Genomic DNA, 15,700 nt, shown 5'->3' on the forward strand with positions numbered 1-15,700 from the left:
GAGAAAGAGACAGCAGGAGACCCATTAGTGTGCCGTTAATACACCAGAGTTGTTATTGAATTTTCACGATCAGGTCACCTGGAAAGATGGTGACAGTTTTTTAATCACATTTCTATAAGTGGCTCGATCTCCACTACATGGAAATTGTAATGTGCTACATCCTGTTACGTATTTGTAAATGTGAGGATTTGCTGCTTTTTCCTATTTTATGTAAAGTGTACATTGTTATTCATATCTTTTGATTTGGGTCTGTCGAACAAAACAAGGTATCTGAAGCTGCCCAGCACAGCAATAGTCTTAGCTGCTGAAAATCAACCAGTTCCATATAAAGTGCAGACGGTGGATTTTTCTTGGATGACTTCACAATTTGGTAACCCAGTAAAGTATTAGAAAACAAATTAGCCTTTTATTCAGGTTTCTTGCACTGTGTTTTAAAAGAACCAGTATATGATCTGAATATTTAAAGATCTGGTCCTCCTATTGGACACTTTAAAATCATACAGACACTAAAGAAAAAATAGGAAATACCAAAACAGCTTGAAAATAAAACAATCACAGTCTCTGCAACCAAAGCTTTAACCCTGGATGTTCTGCTGGTTGATGGCTTTCAGTCCATCTATGAAAGACATGCTGAAGAGCCAAACAAGGAAACAAACTGTCCAAGCCAGTCTAGTAAATAGATATCACTCCAAACGAAATGCAGATACAGTCTGAACTCGAGATGATAACAGAGCCAAACAAACTACCATCTCTCCCTCTCACACACTCAGGATATTACAGGACAGACTCAGACATGCACACAGACGTATAACAAGATCAAGCGATTATTTCTCAATCATTGCAGTATCACTGAGGCTGCCTGACATTTATTTGCAAGCACTTTGCTCGGCTGATGCAAAGTGCTTGCCTGATCCCGCAGGCCGACTGGGGCAGACATGACATGACATTTTCACTGTTATTATGGCCCGTCGATAAGCAGGAGCGTGATGGACAGCTCTGGCCCAGACTCATATGTCCACAAAGGAAGAGCTCTGAGGAAATGAGAGGGGCACAGTTTGGCTTTTCATATCGAAGCCTGTGACATTTTGGCAGTTTGTAGTGCAGATGTAACAGCTGTTTCACACACACTTGTGTCACTGCTGTTGTAATTTGGCTCCATTTGAAAAGTATTAGATCAGAATTTGCTCCATCTTTTATGGAAGATAGATAGATAAGGAATGTTTCCAGACACCTCTGTGAAGGGGAAATCTTAAAGCTACAGCATATTGATGATATTTTAGACAATAATGTTCACCCAAGTTTGTGTTCATTTGTGTTTGCCTGGTGGACAAGATGGAGGAAGGAGATGTTCAGCAAATACATAAATGTGTAATGTTCAAGTGTCCACATACTTTGAGCACATTATGTGGCCCAACATTTTGTGTCTTTCTGTGGTTCAACAATGTTTTTTTTTCTGAGGTGACACACAGTATAACTGTTTTGTGCCTTTATTTTACACCAAAATTTTATACACCATTTCTTCTTCTTCTTCTTTGCTCCATCTTGTCTTCACTACCAATAAACACATGTAGCACCAGACAGATGCAAGGGGAAAAGCAAGCGGCTAAACAAAAGAAGCTTTAAGTACTGTAATTTACCAAGCAAATCTTTAAACCAATGCTGACGCAGATCACGGTGCTAAAGAAGACGACAACCCATACTTTAGGTTGGTTTTCCTGAAAAGAAGATACTGTATCATGCAATGGGACTAAAACAATTGCATAAGATTGTTAACAACAGAATTCAAAGTGGAGCAGAAACATAAAAACCAGACTGTAGAACATTAAGTTATATAAAAATAGTCTTTTAACTGTAGGAGGCACAGTAACCACTGGTTATAATGCAACTATAAGAAATATTTCTTCATACTGGGGGATTACTGCTGCCAAGACATTTACCACACATCTTATCGAGCACTGCAGCCGAGGAAGCAACAGATGACAGGGAGCCAACGACTCTGCTGACATTTCTGAGTCAGGTCCAAAGGTTGGAGGGTAAGTCTGCCAAACTTCAGCATTTAAAGATGAAAGATGCATTCAGTCAACTTCTACATGTCTATAAAAACACATCACCTGCAGCTCTATTCTTTTTAGAGCACTATCTCTAAAATACAGAACACCCAGTAAACCTGATATCTGGTCTGAACTTAACTTATCTATGATTATTTAAAAAGTAGCACTTTTTATGCTGTCGGTCATTTGGAGAGTGTTCTCAGATGGTATAGGTGTCATTTTGGGACAAAACAGTTCATATGATCCTGTTAGCTTCTCCCACTAACAATTTTTTGCTGCTACTACTGTTACAAAAGTTATACAAAGCTGGTTCTATAGAGTATATTTCCTGCTTTTTCCTGCAGGTAAACTGAGCAGCTTTCAGTATTTTCATGCTACACTTGTTTTTATCATGAGATGAGAAGTAAGCAGCAGGTTTTCATGAGAGGACATAGCTGCATGCCATTCATACACCGGGGGTTACTTATTTAGCTTTTTGCTTTCTTTTTGCTGTTTTAAGGGGTTCAGCAGGAGTTTTGCCTGTATGTAGAGATGATGGGTTCAGTTGGTCCGCCAGCCAGTCAGCCTATCCCTTGAGTCACCGTCACTCAACTAGCCAGTTGGTTACTGCTTCAGCCAGGCAGCCAGTCATTAAGCTAGGCAGTCAGCCAACCAATCAGTCAGGAAGCCAACAAACTACACTGCTGGCCAGCCAGTCCTTCTGTTAATCCACTTATCAGCAGCAGACCATCAGTAAGTCAGCAGTCATCCAACCAGTCAACAAAGCAGGTGAGTCAGTCGGTTACTTACATAATGTAAACAGTATTAAAAGAACCACACAAGAACCTTAAAGAATACTAAAAGATGTGCAGAGAACAGACACCAGGACCTTTTATGGTCAACAGAACATCCCATCGCCCACAATCTGTCAGTCATGTGAACATTTTTGGAACAAATCAGCATAATTACAGATACCGCGGCCAGACTGAAGGAGGAGGAATACAGCAGAAACGTTCTTACACATTATCCAGTATGGGACATTAAATAAGGTTCAGAATACCAACTACAAGAGGGGAAGAGAAGAACATTAAGAAGGTCATGACAAAACACCAAATCTACATGTCAAAACATCTAACTTACATCAAAGTGAATCATCTGGATTCAGAATAAGAGTATCATCAATCTCAAAATCACCAAATCATGGGCTGATAAATGACAGTTGGTTAGGGAGCAGCCAAAACCTTCAAAATTGAATTATGTATCTGATCAAAGTATCTGCAACTGATGATTTTCATTGATCTTTCTGATAATTATTTGTCTAACTAAACATTAATCTTTTACTCTCATAATTGACCGTTTTTTTTAATTGTAACTATTGATGAAACCTGCTCATCAGAATTTCCCAGGGCCCAAAATGTCTTGTTTTGCCCAGCTAATAGTCAATAGTCAATTGACATGTTATAAACAAAAAGCAGCAAATCCTCACATTTGAGAAGTTTGAACTAGATAATATTTGGCATTTAATAAATCATCTAGAGTGTTGTTGTTTATTAATGTTCTGTCCAAGGACTAATCACACCATTTCAACACAAGAATCTGGCCAAGCAACTGTTCCCATTTTTCAGTTGTCTATACTGTGGCTTTACCAGTCATACAGCCAGCTTAGACTTAAGTCAGTCAGAGAACATAATTTGGATTCAACAGAGAAAACACAGAAACACACACATAGACACACAGACTGATGTGTGTGTGTGAGATAGGCGGGCAGAAAATGACCTGGAGGTCAAGATACAGCTGCTTCGACAAGGAGACAGTGACATCATCCTCTCTCTCTTTCATACTTTCACTGTTTCTCTTTCTCTTCATCTTGTTTGTATGCTATCCATTTATTTTCGACACTCATTGTCTCTATCCCACTTGTCCTTGCTGCATCACTTTGCATTGCTGTCTCCTATGATGATTCTAGTCCCATATTCATGTATCCCATCATTACGACACCTCATCTCTCTCTCTCCTTCACTCTGTCTCACTTTCCCTGAAATATATATTCACAGTCAGTCATTCAAAACAAGGCGTCCTGAAGCTACTCATTATCATTCCTGGGCATGAAATGGTGGGGAGACTCAGTGGCAGCCATATTGCTGCTGAAGTATAACAGTACATAATGTGCACAGAGCTAACAGAACCACGACCACGGGGGAGCAGACAGCCGCAAAATGGAAGGATAATGGAAAATGGAAGCTGAGTAGGAGGGAGACTATGGCTTTAACAGAGGCCAAGAGAGGTCAACACGTCTTTAACAGGCAACCAGGAACCTGGAGGGACTTGTTTCAATGATTATTTTAGACACTCAATGTGGTCCTGTCATATCAGAGGATGCCTCACACATTTAACCTTGAATTCATCACATTTAACATTCATTATTATGGTCAAGTTGATTATATAATTGTGAATCTGATCTCTCAACACAATCTCTCACTAAGCATTTCATATTTCTGGTTTGTTGAGACTTAATTGAATCTAAGATGAAAACTAAATAAAAAAGAAACAACAACTTTAAGCAACGTCAATAGAATATATTTGACTTCCTGGCTGAAAGCATTAGTATTTATCAGATGTAAATTTCCATCTACACAGGCATTTTCAGAATGTGCTCTAACTGTGTGTATGTATTAAATAGATCAGGATACCAAGATGAACAAACAGATGGACAGTGTGAATATGGTGCAAGCAGAAAGGTCATGTAAAACCACTCATGAATATATTGTAGTAACATACTAGATTATTATATGTCACCACCAAAGCAGAGCAAGAATGTCTGCGTGTGCTGATCCACCTAGATACATATAGATATTTAAGATATTTCACTGCCACAGTGAAAAACTTTGACCTGTTGATGGTGCTAGAAGTGGCCTGAAAAGTCTTTGAGATCATTCTCTGGGGACCCTGAATGTCTGGATTAGCAATCCACTCTGTTCTGACCAACTGAGTGACAAAGCAATTTCTTCAACTCTCAGAAGAAGAAATGTAGACTGTGTAGATGGTGGCCCAAAATAGAGATATTCTTCAGCACAAACATACAATTCCATGCCTTCAACACCTTCCTACTTTTCACTTTCACACCTCTGAATGGACAGGGAGGGTGGGAGGTGAGAAAGACGAACAGAGAGTTGGTTTACTTGAATGTGTCTAGTTTTTTTATGTGCAAATTCCACAGAAAAAGAAATAACAAGATAGAAATTATGGCAACAAAAGCAATTCATTCCCCAGTGGAAGCAAAATGTGCTTGCTGTGGAGATTTTCCACTAATCAAGATCAATTTTTTCCTGCTGAATCCCACTGGATTACATCAAGTCAACAGCAGCAGTGAGCAATGCAGAATGCAGAGCTGCTGCAGCTACATTTCTCTCTCTCTCTCTCTCTCTCTCTCTCTCTCTCTCTCTCCTCGCTATCTCTCTCTGTTCTTCCTTTCCTTTCCTATTTCCTATCAGGGAAAAGATGGATTCACTCTTTCTCTCTATTCTTTCACACTCTCTCATTTCACTGAAAGAGAGATGGCTAGGGATGGTGATGGGAATAATGAGAGCAGGATTTGTAAAGGGGGTAAAGGGGTAAAACATGGGGTAGAATGTGGATGAATATAACAGAAACAAGCAAAGGATGTAGGGAGAGGAAAAATGGACAAGAGAGAAGAGAGGTGGTGAATTGATATGAGTGATGGAGGTGAAGAGAGAAGCGTGCGAGTGGTGATAGCCCATCCCATAATCCCACTGCACTTCATCTGAACCTTCTCAGAGGGGAAAAAAAACTCAGTCATGGATTTCCTCTCCTTATCCGAGTTCTTTCACTCTGTCTCTCTGTCTAAGGTTTCACTTGCTTAGACCCTGCCCTTCCTTTTTCTCACAACACATACAAGCCAGGTGAAAGTAAAAAATATTCATATTCTATGGTGACAGGTGACAGGTCTGCTTGATAATGCACAAACAAGCTGATTGGTTAATTCAGCTCTTGTCAGGAGGCTGGTTTGAAAAGCTATTAAACTTTATGTTGCGAGTGTTGTAGTATTTAGAAAGCAACTTAAGATTATTTTAGCTATCAATTAATTTGCTGATTATTTCCTAGAATAATCTATTATCATTCTATAAAACATCAAGAAATAATGAACAATGCCTATCACAATGACCTATAGTCACTTAAAACCTGCAAACAAACAGTCCAAAACATGAAAATATTTGGCTCTGTTGTTTGAAAAATTATGTTAAGGATTATAGTATAGTATAGTATAGTATAGTATAGTATAGTTAGCTGCAAATGTTTCACACTATGAAATTTGAAAGTACTGAAACTAGAAAGATGTAAGATTTTGTCTGTTTTTGATTGAGATTTTCTCTGTGCAACCCATTTGTAACATTCTGAATCTCCAGTACTACTAAAGAACGTGAAACCTAAATACAACACAACAGTAATCTCATGATCTCACTGATTTTGTATCACAACATGGACTGATGTGAAAAAAATCATGACAATTTTTTTTTATACAGCACAGTCCCACCCCTGCATTTCACTCATTGTCCACTTGCTCTTTTCTCCCGTTTCTCTTTCTCCCTCCTCTCTCCTGCTCTGTATATGGAGCAGAAGTGGAATGTGGGTCACAGCGTGTATGCCGAGATGTGCGCACGTGTATAGCTGTGTTGTTTTGCATCCATGACACATGAGTGTATGGAAAACTCTTGTGGTTCCGTTCATAGGTTTCTCTCTCTCTCTCTGTCTCTGTCTCTCTCTCTCTGTCTCTCTCTCTCTCTCTCTCTCTCTCTCACACACACACACACACACAAATAAATGTTGCATGGGATTAGTATGTATGTGAAAGTTTCTGGCTTTTCCAACACAAACAACTTCCTCTGCTCAACCATCAACCTTGGCAAAGATCCAGAAAATCTGAGTGTGTTTATTTTAGAAAACAGCTGAACTGTGTGGAAAAGAGACCACTCTAAACATTCTGAAGGAGCAGAAAAAATATCTTGAATATTCTCTGTATGTGCATTTTTCTTCAGTGATTCAGCTCATATTAATACATAAAAATCTTTAAGTCTTTCATGTCTTTAATCTCCACAGTTGGAAATGGAGATTTGTGCCTGCAGGTCATAGTAAGAAGAACACTCCAAAGATTAGATTACCTTTTCAATATTCCACCATGAACTAGATTTTTAACAGGACTTCCAAAATGTGTTTGGTTATCTGCCAGAGAGGCTAGTAAGCACTTTTTCTGAATTTCCTTGAATTTGGCATTGTAGTTTTTCTGTATTATTATACTCAGTGAACCTGTAAAAGTCTTTAAACAATTTTTAAACATTCTAAGACACTAAAACCTCCCACCAAACCCCACATTTATTACATTTTCTCAGGATCAGAATGTCTTGAAGGCAGAAAAATGGATGATAATTCTGCCTAAGCTAGTCAACAAGCTGATTTATCATCATAATACCCACTGGTGTATGAAGACAATTTCCCAGCAGCCATTTCTTACCTTTCCTCCCTTTGTCCTACTGGATAAAGGGAGGAATAAACATGGAATTACATTACTGATAAAGGTCATGTTTATTGACATGGTTTGGTTAGACCACAAAATAGCAGACTGGATATCATCTGCAACTGGTAGAATTTCAGCTAATTAAAGATCAGATAGCCCAGTAGATACCATATCAATGCTGGGGAAATCAACTATAAAATGCTTTTCATTAGCAGGCCTGGCTGTCAAAATATTAAGATGTGTTAGGTCTTTGTTCTTTCTCTTGTCCATTACTTGAGAAAAAACTGCTAATAATGCCAGGTCCCAAGATAAATAAGAAGGATCAGGAGTAGTTCCAACCAAGCAATCTGATTGGTCAACAAGACATTTAGAATGTACAAAATCAAATCAGCATGACAGCACGCCTTACTCATCAGTAAAAATATTACTCCACCACATACATTTTACTGTTTTTGGTAATAGTTGTATAATCGCAATGTTACACACTTTAACAGCCATTTGAGCACTTCAGTGATGCTTGCGGACCTTGGCGCAAGCGCCTCGGCTTTCTCCATCAGCTGTGTCAGTGACACAGCGCTATAACTTAAAATTAATGTAAATGTTTGCGGTTGCAGAAGCTACATCTCTGTGAGTAGTGTCTTTGTTATAACGTGGTTGATAAAAGTAACATTTATTTGTGCAGTAGGCTATTGATTTAGTTCAGTAAATTCCGAGACCTTGATAAAGCATTAATGTCAGCTCAGAGTTCGCTCATCTGGGGCTAGAAAATCATTTCTGTTGCTAGGTCGTTACTAAGGGTCTGATTATTTGCTGTAGTGGTAAACTCGGTTCCATTACACATAGGAGTCCACTGACATGACTGATTGTGTTCCAGTTATTAGTCAGACCCATGTATAACGAGAAAAACACTCGCCAAAACCTTTTAATTTTGAGAGCAAATTGCTTTTCAACATGAACGGATTTTGATTACACATTTTATTTTGTTGGTTGTATAATCGCAATGTTACACTCGAGGGTGTGTTTTACAGTGGTCAGGAAGCGCCTCGGTCCTGACCACATCACTGTCATGCTCATATGACGTTAAAGCACACCCTCTCAGTTAATATTGCTTAATTATACAACAAGTAGTTCCAACCAAGCAATCTGATTGGTCAACAAGACATTTAGAATGTGCTCAAATCAGCATGACAGCACACCTTACTCATCAGTAAAAATATTACTCTGCCACATACATTTTACTGTTTTTGGTAATAGTTGTATAATTGCAGTGTTACACACCTTAACGTCATTTGAGCACTTCAGTGATGCTTGCGGCAATAACAACTACCGCAGCGCTCACATCTGAGTTTTTTGTCACCAGTCACCTGCCGTTACATTGACGGCAAAGACAAGCCACCATTATTGATTCAAATAAAGACAAAAGCTTCAATTCTTTCAAGCACATCAGCACCAACTCCAGAACCTAATTCTCATACATCTTATTATTTCTGGAAACTGTTTATATCAGTATCACCCTTTGTACTAACTGGCTGTTAATATCATAAGATATTATTTTACATACCCTGTCCTAAAAACAGGGCTTTAGGTGAATTATAATGGTTTTTATAGATACAGCTAAAATCAGTGGGGTCTTTAAAGACAGACAGTACAGTCTTCCTCAATGGTTAACCTGGATTAAAGGATTTTATCTGACAGCCTTGATGATAGACTCATTCCTCTTTTCAGCATCTGCGCAGGAAATAGTCAAGTGGCCTCAAATATGTGTTTGTGAATACTTTTCTCATTCTCTCATTTAGTTACGTGTTCATTCAATGATGAGTAACACGAAAGGCATGGAAAAAAACACCAGAATACCATTATCAGCATAATGAGATGCAGTTTTACTGTATAAGGCTACCAGGACATTTCTGCTTGTAACGAAATAAAGGCTCCACTCACACAGGCAGAAACAGCCCTCTGGGTCCTCACTCAACTTTGTGGAAGCTGACACATGGGCTTGAATACACACACTGATCTTCAATCTTTAGGACTATTGCTTAAACTGCCCTCAGGAAATTGAAAATCTGTTGAGCTTTACACACAAACTAAACTTTATACAATGAAGAAAAAACTACTGGGAGGGTTGGAAGCTGTGTGATTATCAGTCTGAAAATTATGACTATTTTTTGAGAGAAAACATTGACATGGTGCATAGAAAAGAAAGAGGAAGGGGAGTCAGAGAAAATGTTAGTCTTGTTGTTAACTGTTACACTGAATGCTTGAGTAAAGAATTAGTACTGATTTAGTCTGTCAGATTCAATAAAACTAAATTATGGATAAATTCCAAATCTGCAAAAGCTGCATTTTGTGGCTACTGTCAGTCTGGTAACTGTTACAGCTGCTCTATTTGTCTCACTTCATACATTTTTCATGCATTTGTTCCATATGGTTTTAATTTTAAATGATTGCAGCAACAGTTCAACAATAACTGCATTTCAATGAGGAGACTGTAATGTTACTCAAATTATGTACATAAAACAACAACGTACTCTTCTCATTAGGGATGCACCAATACTGATACCAGTATCGGTATCGGGTCCAATACCCTGTTCCTGTACTCGTACTCGTAAAAGTATTTTCCGATACCACAGCCCAATACCATGGCAGCATTCACTTGGGCAGTCAGGTGCTAATTGAGAACTAGGAGCAATGTCGCAGTGTGGAGGTATTTCAAAGTGGATGATGGTGACTAAAGTAAAGCGGACTGCAAATTATGCTCTGATAAAATATCTAAAAAACCAACACGATGCAGAGTTCAAAGTGTTTGCTAATAATGGCAAATAGCAACTACCAACTTTGCAGCAAACTCTGGAGAAGAGGGAGAAGATGTTAAGAGACAACCTGTGCGCAGTGAAAATAACAGAGGCTCTGACCCAGTACATTGCTCTTGATGACCAGCCATTGTCGGTTGTTGATAATATGGGATTTAGACGTCTTGTCAGCATACTGGAGCCGAGGTATGAGATTCCTAGCCGACACCACATCATTGACACAGTGTTGCCAAAGCTACACGACTTTGTGAAGAGGCACATCCGCAGTCTGTTGCAAGACATTTCGGCCCTCAGCTTCACCACTGATATTTGGACGAGCAGCATTAGCCTGGTGTCCCTCATCAGTTTAACTGCACAGCAGATTGACAAGGATTTTACTCTGCGAAGAGTCGTCCTGCATGCAAAACAATTTAGGGGTTTGCACACCAGCCAAGCCATCACAGGTACGTTTGATGACATGCTTCAGACATGGGGGGTCCCTAAAAGTTCTGTTCATGTTGTGCTACGGCAAGTACTCAGATCCAAGTATCGGTATTGTATCGGTTTAAAAAAAAGTGGTATCGTTGCATCCCTACTTCTCATAATGTTGTTGTTGTTACCAATGTTCTCTCTAAGCTGCGCGCCTGCGCAATTGCGCACTGCTCCCGCTTTCTCCACGCACAGCAAAACTATGTAGCACATAAAATTACAGTGTGCAACAGTGTGCACGTCTGATGTTGCTCACAGTGGTCCAAGGAATTCTCAGGGAGTTTGTGTGTATGCTCAGACATATGAAAAATTAGGGGGAACATTGGTTGTTACCTATTGTTGCTGTCTCTGCTGCTCTAACACAAGAATTTCCCTCACGGGATCAATAAAGTACATCTGTCTAACTATCTATATTTTGTATGTTTCTACACTGTTTTACACTGTGATTTGACTGGTGCTCTTAATTACATCATCTTGTTGCGCCCTCTTCTTCTGCAATGATTTAATGGCACACAACTGGAGAATTAGTGCCACCTCAATTCTCTCAAACCTCATTCTCAAATTTTCTGGAAATCTGGTTGAAATTTTTACTACATTTCTATGGAAACCTGGCTAAAAACAACAAATGTTAAAAGTATAGATTGATTGGCATTTACTTACCTCTGTGACGTCCATGACCTTGATGGCCGCCAGTTGTCCTGTCTTGACATGTCGACCCTGGAGAGAAAACAGAAGAGAGAGACAATGAAAAACTGTAAGCCTGTGATTTTTCCCCATGCAGCATACATAGCATCATGGTCATTTACCAATCTGTGTATCTATTGTTCAGACATGAATAGCTCAGTTACGGCACAATTAAGAGCACAATATGACAATAATGATGGTACTTTTCTTTTTTTATTTAGTTTTGTTGAAAGAAGCCTGAAAGTGAGCAATTTCCATCAAGGACAAGCACATGTCTGTGCAAATTGCTGGTAGGAATCAAAAAGCTTTCCAGGCAGTAGTTTCATAGTTTGAGTAAACATACAGTGATTCAGTTGGTCATAAAAACAAAAACCACATTCATAACAAGCTGTTTGCCTCTACAATAGCATGAAGAATCATGGGCAATGCTCCAAGTAAGGAATTAAAACATAACTTTCCTCTTATTCAGGCACAGCGTGAACATTGAAAATCCAATTTAACACAAAAGATTTTCTTAAAAAGCAAATAACATGAACAGTATGTGAACTGAGACAAGAGCTAGTAATAAAAAGCACGCTAAAAGTAAAATACATATGCATGTAACTAGCCTAACTTGTATGCTAAAAAATCCCATTTACTCATTTTCAGAGTAGTAGTGGTAGCAATAAAACCCTGCAGCCATATTGTAGTTGTTAAAGGCCACTCTGAGGGTTAATCTTTGTTAACATCAGGTAGACAAAACAGCCTGAACAAACAGAATAAAGTATGGTAATACAGTAATACAGTATGGTGCACATTTTGAACACAGCAACAGTGTAAAGAGACTGCTGTTAAAGCCCCTTTTCCATTTACAGTTTGACCAGAAGGGTTCACTTACTGCTGTGGGTTAACAATGCTATCTGAAATGTTTCCACAGAGGGAAAAGTGGAGAGGGAAGAGGAGTGAGTGAGTGTAAGTCTGTGCAAATCTTCATGCCTGCATTGTGTTCGTAGCCTGTGTCTGTGCATGTGTGTCTAAACTACCACATGATCAGATTTCCTTTGTGTGAAACAGGACTGCGACATCTGAGCCATCGGCCCCTGCTCCTGAATGAGTTGGTGCAGTCCACAGTTTGAGTGATGACAGATTGGGCCATTTCAATTTAGCCATGGGGGACAAGTGTATGTGTGTGTGTGTGTGTGTGTGTGTGTGTGTGTGTGGAGGCTGGGTTGATGAAAAGGTCAAGGCTGATTGAGAGAGCAAACTGCAAAGATGACAAGGAAGCAAATCTCAGCTGGTGCCTGACTGTGGGAACTACAATGTTGGAATGGAAAGGTGAATGAGGACAAAACTTAAAAAAAAAAAAGGAAAAGGAAAAACTAAACTAAACATGAGGTAACAAGGAGACAGAGAAGATCTAAGATCTTAGAATTCTTATTTATTCCTCTTTGTGTAAACTGCTAAAATAAAATCATTTATCTCAAATCTCTTGTTGCCACAAAACCTAGTTTCTTACAGTGTTTTCCTCATTGTAAACTAAATTCCAGTTGAAATGTAAAGATAAAATCTTTCTCACATTTATTCTCTTACTGTGAAGACTACAGTGCAAATGAAAGGATACTATATTGGCCATAATATAATATTTTTCCTCTGGTACAACTATGTTTCCATTCATTACAACCGATATTCCTTTTGAATGGCATTAGTGCAACTACGGTATTTTAGACAACATTTTATTATGTTGCTAAGCTAGCAAGTGTGGTCGGTCCGTGTACAGTGAGTAGTAAATCAGCCCTAAAAGTCTTTGATTAGTTCAGTTTAACATGTGCTGTGACAGAGGACATAAATTAATGACAAGTGAAAATGAGTTCACAGCGTCTCCTGATGTCTTTACTGCAGAAATGAAATGTGGTGTAAATCTGTCAAACAGCCAGGAATTACAGCTGCTATAGATGATGAGTCTGAAAAATACTGTCAGAGAATACTGTCAGAGAAAACAATTATTCAAGAGGAATAAGAGTGATAGAGGGGTTGACTCACTACAGTCACTCAGTCGCTGATTAGTGGTCACTAGGAAAGCAAGCTGTCTACAGACATTTGACTGAACAGAACCTGAAGCTGCCAGATGCTGTTACATTCTCAGAGGCTGTGGGAAGATGAGAAGATCGCAGACCAAACCTATTCACTTTAATTTTTCTTTTACCAATGCTATCTCATATGGCGTACAGTGTGTAATATGTGTGTGTGTGTGTGTGTGTTTACACAGAAGTGTAAAGGATTATTTCAGGACAGAGTACTCACTTCCATCAGTCACATCACGATACAGTTTTCAGTATCTCGATGCATACGGGCATGTTTTCTGAATGACGATGCATTGTGTCCATGGTACATTGTTACACCCCTAGTGAACAGTGTAGGCAGTTCTTCCTAAGTGACACATTTTCATTAGCCACTGCTCACTTACAAAAGCACAACTCCATTGGAGAAATGTTTTTGTACACAGACATCATGTGTGTGTGTTCCTGAAGTTCTTGTTCTAAAATGTGAAGGACAACAATTGCCAACAACTGGCTCATCAGCGTTTCATCAGATCTGCTTATTTAAGTAAAATGCTTCTTATTTTTAATTATTTTAAATCACAAAAGTTCAAAAGACTCATTATTTAAAAATTAAAACTCAAAGATCCACAAATTGAAACTGCCACCAATTAATAGCTTTTACTTGATAATGTAATATGGAAAGGGCTGCTGACAGCTAACATTGAATTAGCACAAACTCTACAGCTCTGTTGTGCTTCTTAGCCTCTTTTAGCTCACTGTTTTTTTGGTTTCAAGACACATCCAAGAAAAAAAGCTGGTGAACACAGTGCAGCATCAGGAGTTGGTGGAGACCAAAGAATAGTGAAACTGGACCTACATTCATCAGGTGGTGAATGATTATGTTTCTTCATGCCTGCTGATGTGGAAAAGAGCAAGAGCTTGAAGAAGGCAAGAGTTGGCTAACCTGATAAATTATAAGGTGATACTATGCCAGGGCTTAGGTGGGTGTCTGTAAGCATATTTTGGAGCTCTTCTGAGCCCAAGAGATCTCAAAAACCAATCAAGTATTTACTAATGAGTTAAATGACAACCTGAGTTTTTTTTCATTTGCATACTGGACCAACTTGATCAAATCCAAACTTAAACCAAATCACTGAAACCCCAAATCCCTAAATGCCCTCGAAGCTCTGTTGGCCATCCTTGAACTAGGGAATGTTATTGAGAATGTAATGGACTAGTGCGTGTGTTTTAAGTGTGTGGTGTCTTTGTGCTTTTCAGCCACAGCAGGCTGACCTCCATCAGCCTCCATTAAACCCTAGCATCCATCTTACTGTAGCACTGCTGAGTCATCCATTTCTAACTCATGACACACATACGCAAAGGGTATTTCTGACATACTAATGCAGACAGAAAAATACACAGGCCAATGTACCAGCACATCTCAGCTGATGACACTCTAGTAGTAGACACCTCATATTCCTCCACACACACACACACACACACACACAGTGTATGTATGCATGTGTGCATACATGTTCATATGTCTTTCAATGGTTGTGTGGATAATTTTTAGTTTGTTAGTTTTTAGTTTTCTGGTTGGACCTCACACCCTAAAACAGCATTTAGTTGTGATGGTTAATGTTAGGGTAAGGGGGTATTATATCAATAATGGGAAACTGATGGGAAACCAAGGTGTGTGTGGGGGTGGGGTGGGGTGGTGTCAGTGTGTGTAATGATATAGCTTTGTCTTCTGACAGTTTTGTCTTGGTATGCAACTCTGTAGGATAGAAGAGATTTTACTTCATCCCCTCATTTTCTAATCACGTTGGGAAATATTTGCTGTTTTTCCTTTTGTGAAGCTGCCTTTTCAAAGGACGTAGTCTACTATAAGACGCTGTCTAAATGATGAAAAGTTTGTGTGTGTGTGTGTGTGTGTGTGTGTGTGTGTCTTCTCTGTGTGAGAAAGGTGACCTCAGAACACAGACTGTAATAATTACAGAATCCCCCCAAACGCCCACACACAAATACACACACACACACACACACACACACACACACACACACACACACACTGGTGATGACATCATCTTCTTCCTTTGTTCAAAAATGAGACACAGACATACACACACACCTGGCCAATAAAAGACGGAAAAAAACAGT

At 39.1% G+C, this 15,700-nt stretch overlaps 1 protein-coding gene across 9 annotated transcripts in view; it reads right to left on the bottom strand.

The window, feature by feature from the left end:
- The window catches only part of LOC108897085 (mitogen-activated protein kinase kinase kinase kinase 4), a 92,913-nt gene that overhangs the window by 36,591 nt on the left and 40,622 nt on the right, over window positions 1–15,700 (bottom strand). For all 9 annotated transcript variants that reach the window (XM_051069639.1, XM_018696509.2, XM_051069689.1 and 6 more), the window contains exon 3: window positions 11,499–11,555. In XM_051069639.1, coding sequence (XP_050925596.1) covers window positions 11,499–11,555 — 57 coding nt within the window. The remainder of the gene's footprint in view (window positions 1–11,498; window positions 11,556–15,700) is intronic.

This window comes from Lates calcarifer, linkage group LG1, assembly GCF_001640805.2.
Source record: "Lates calcarifer isolate ASB-BC8 linkage group LG1, TLL_Latcal_v3, whole genome shotgun sequence".
In the NCBI taxonomy this organism is placed as follows: domain Eukaryota; kingdom Metazoa; phylum Chordata; class Actinopteri; family Centropomidae; genus Lates; species Lates calcarifer.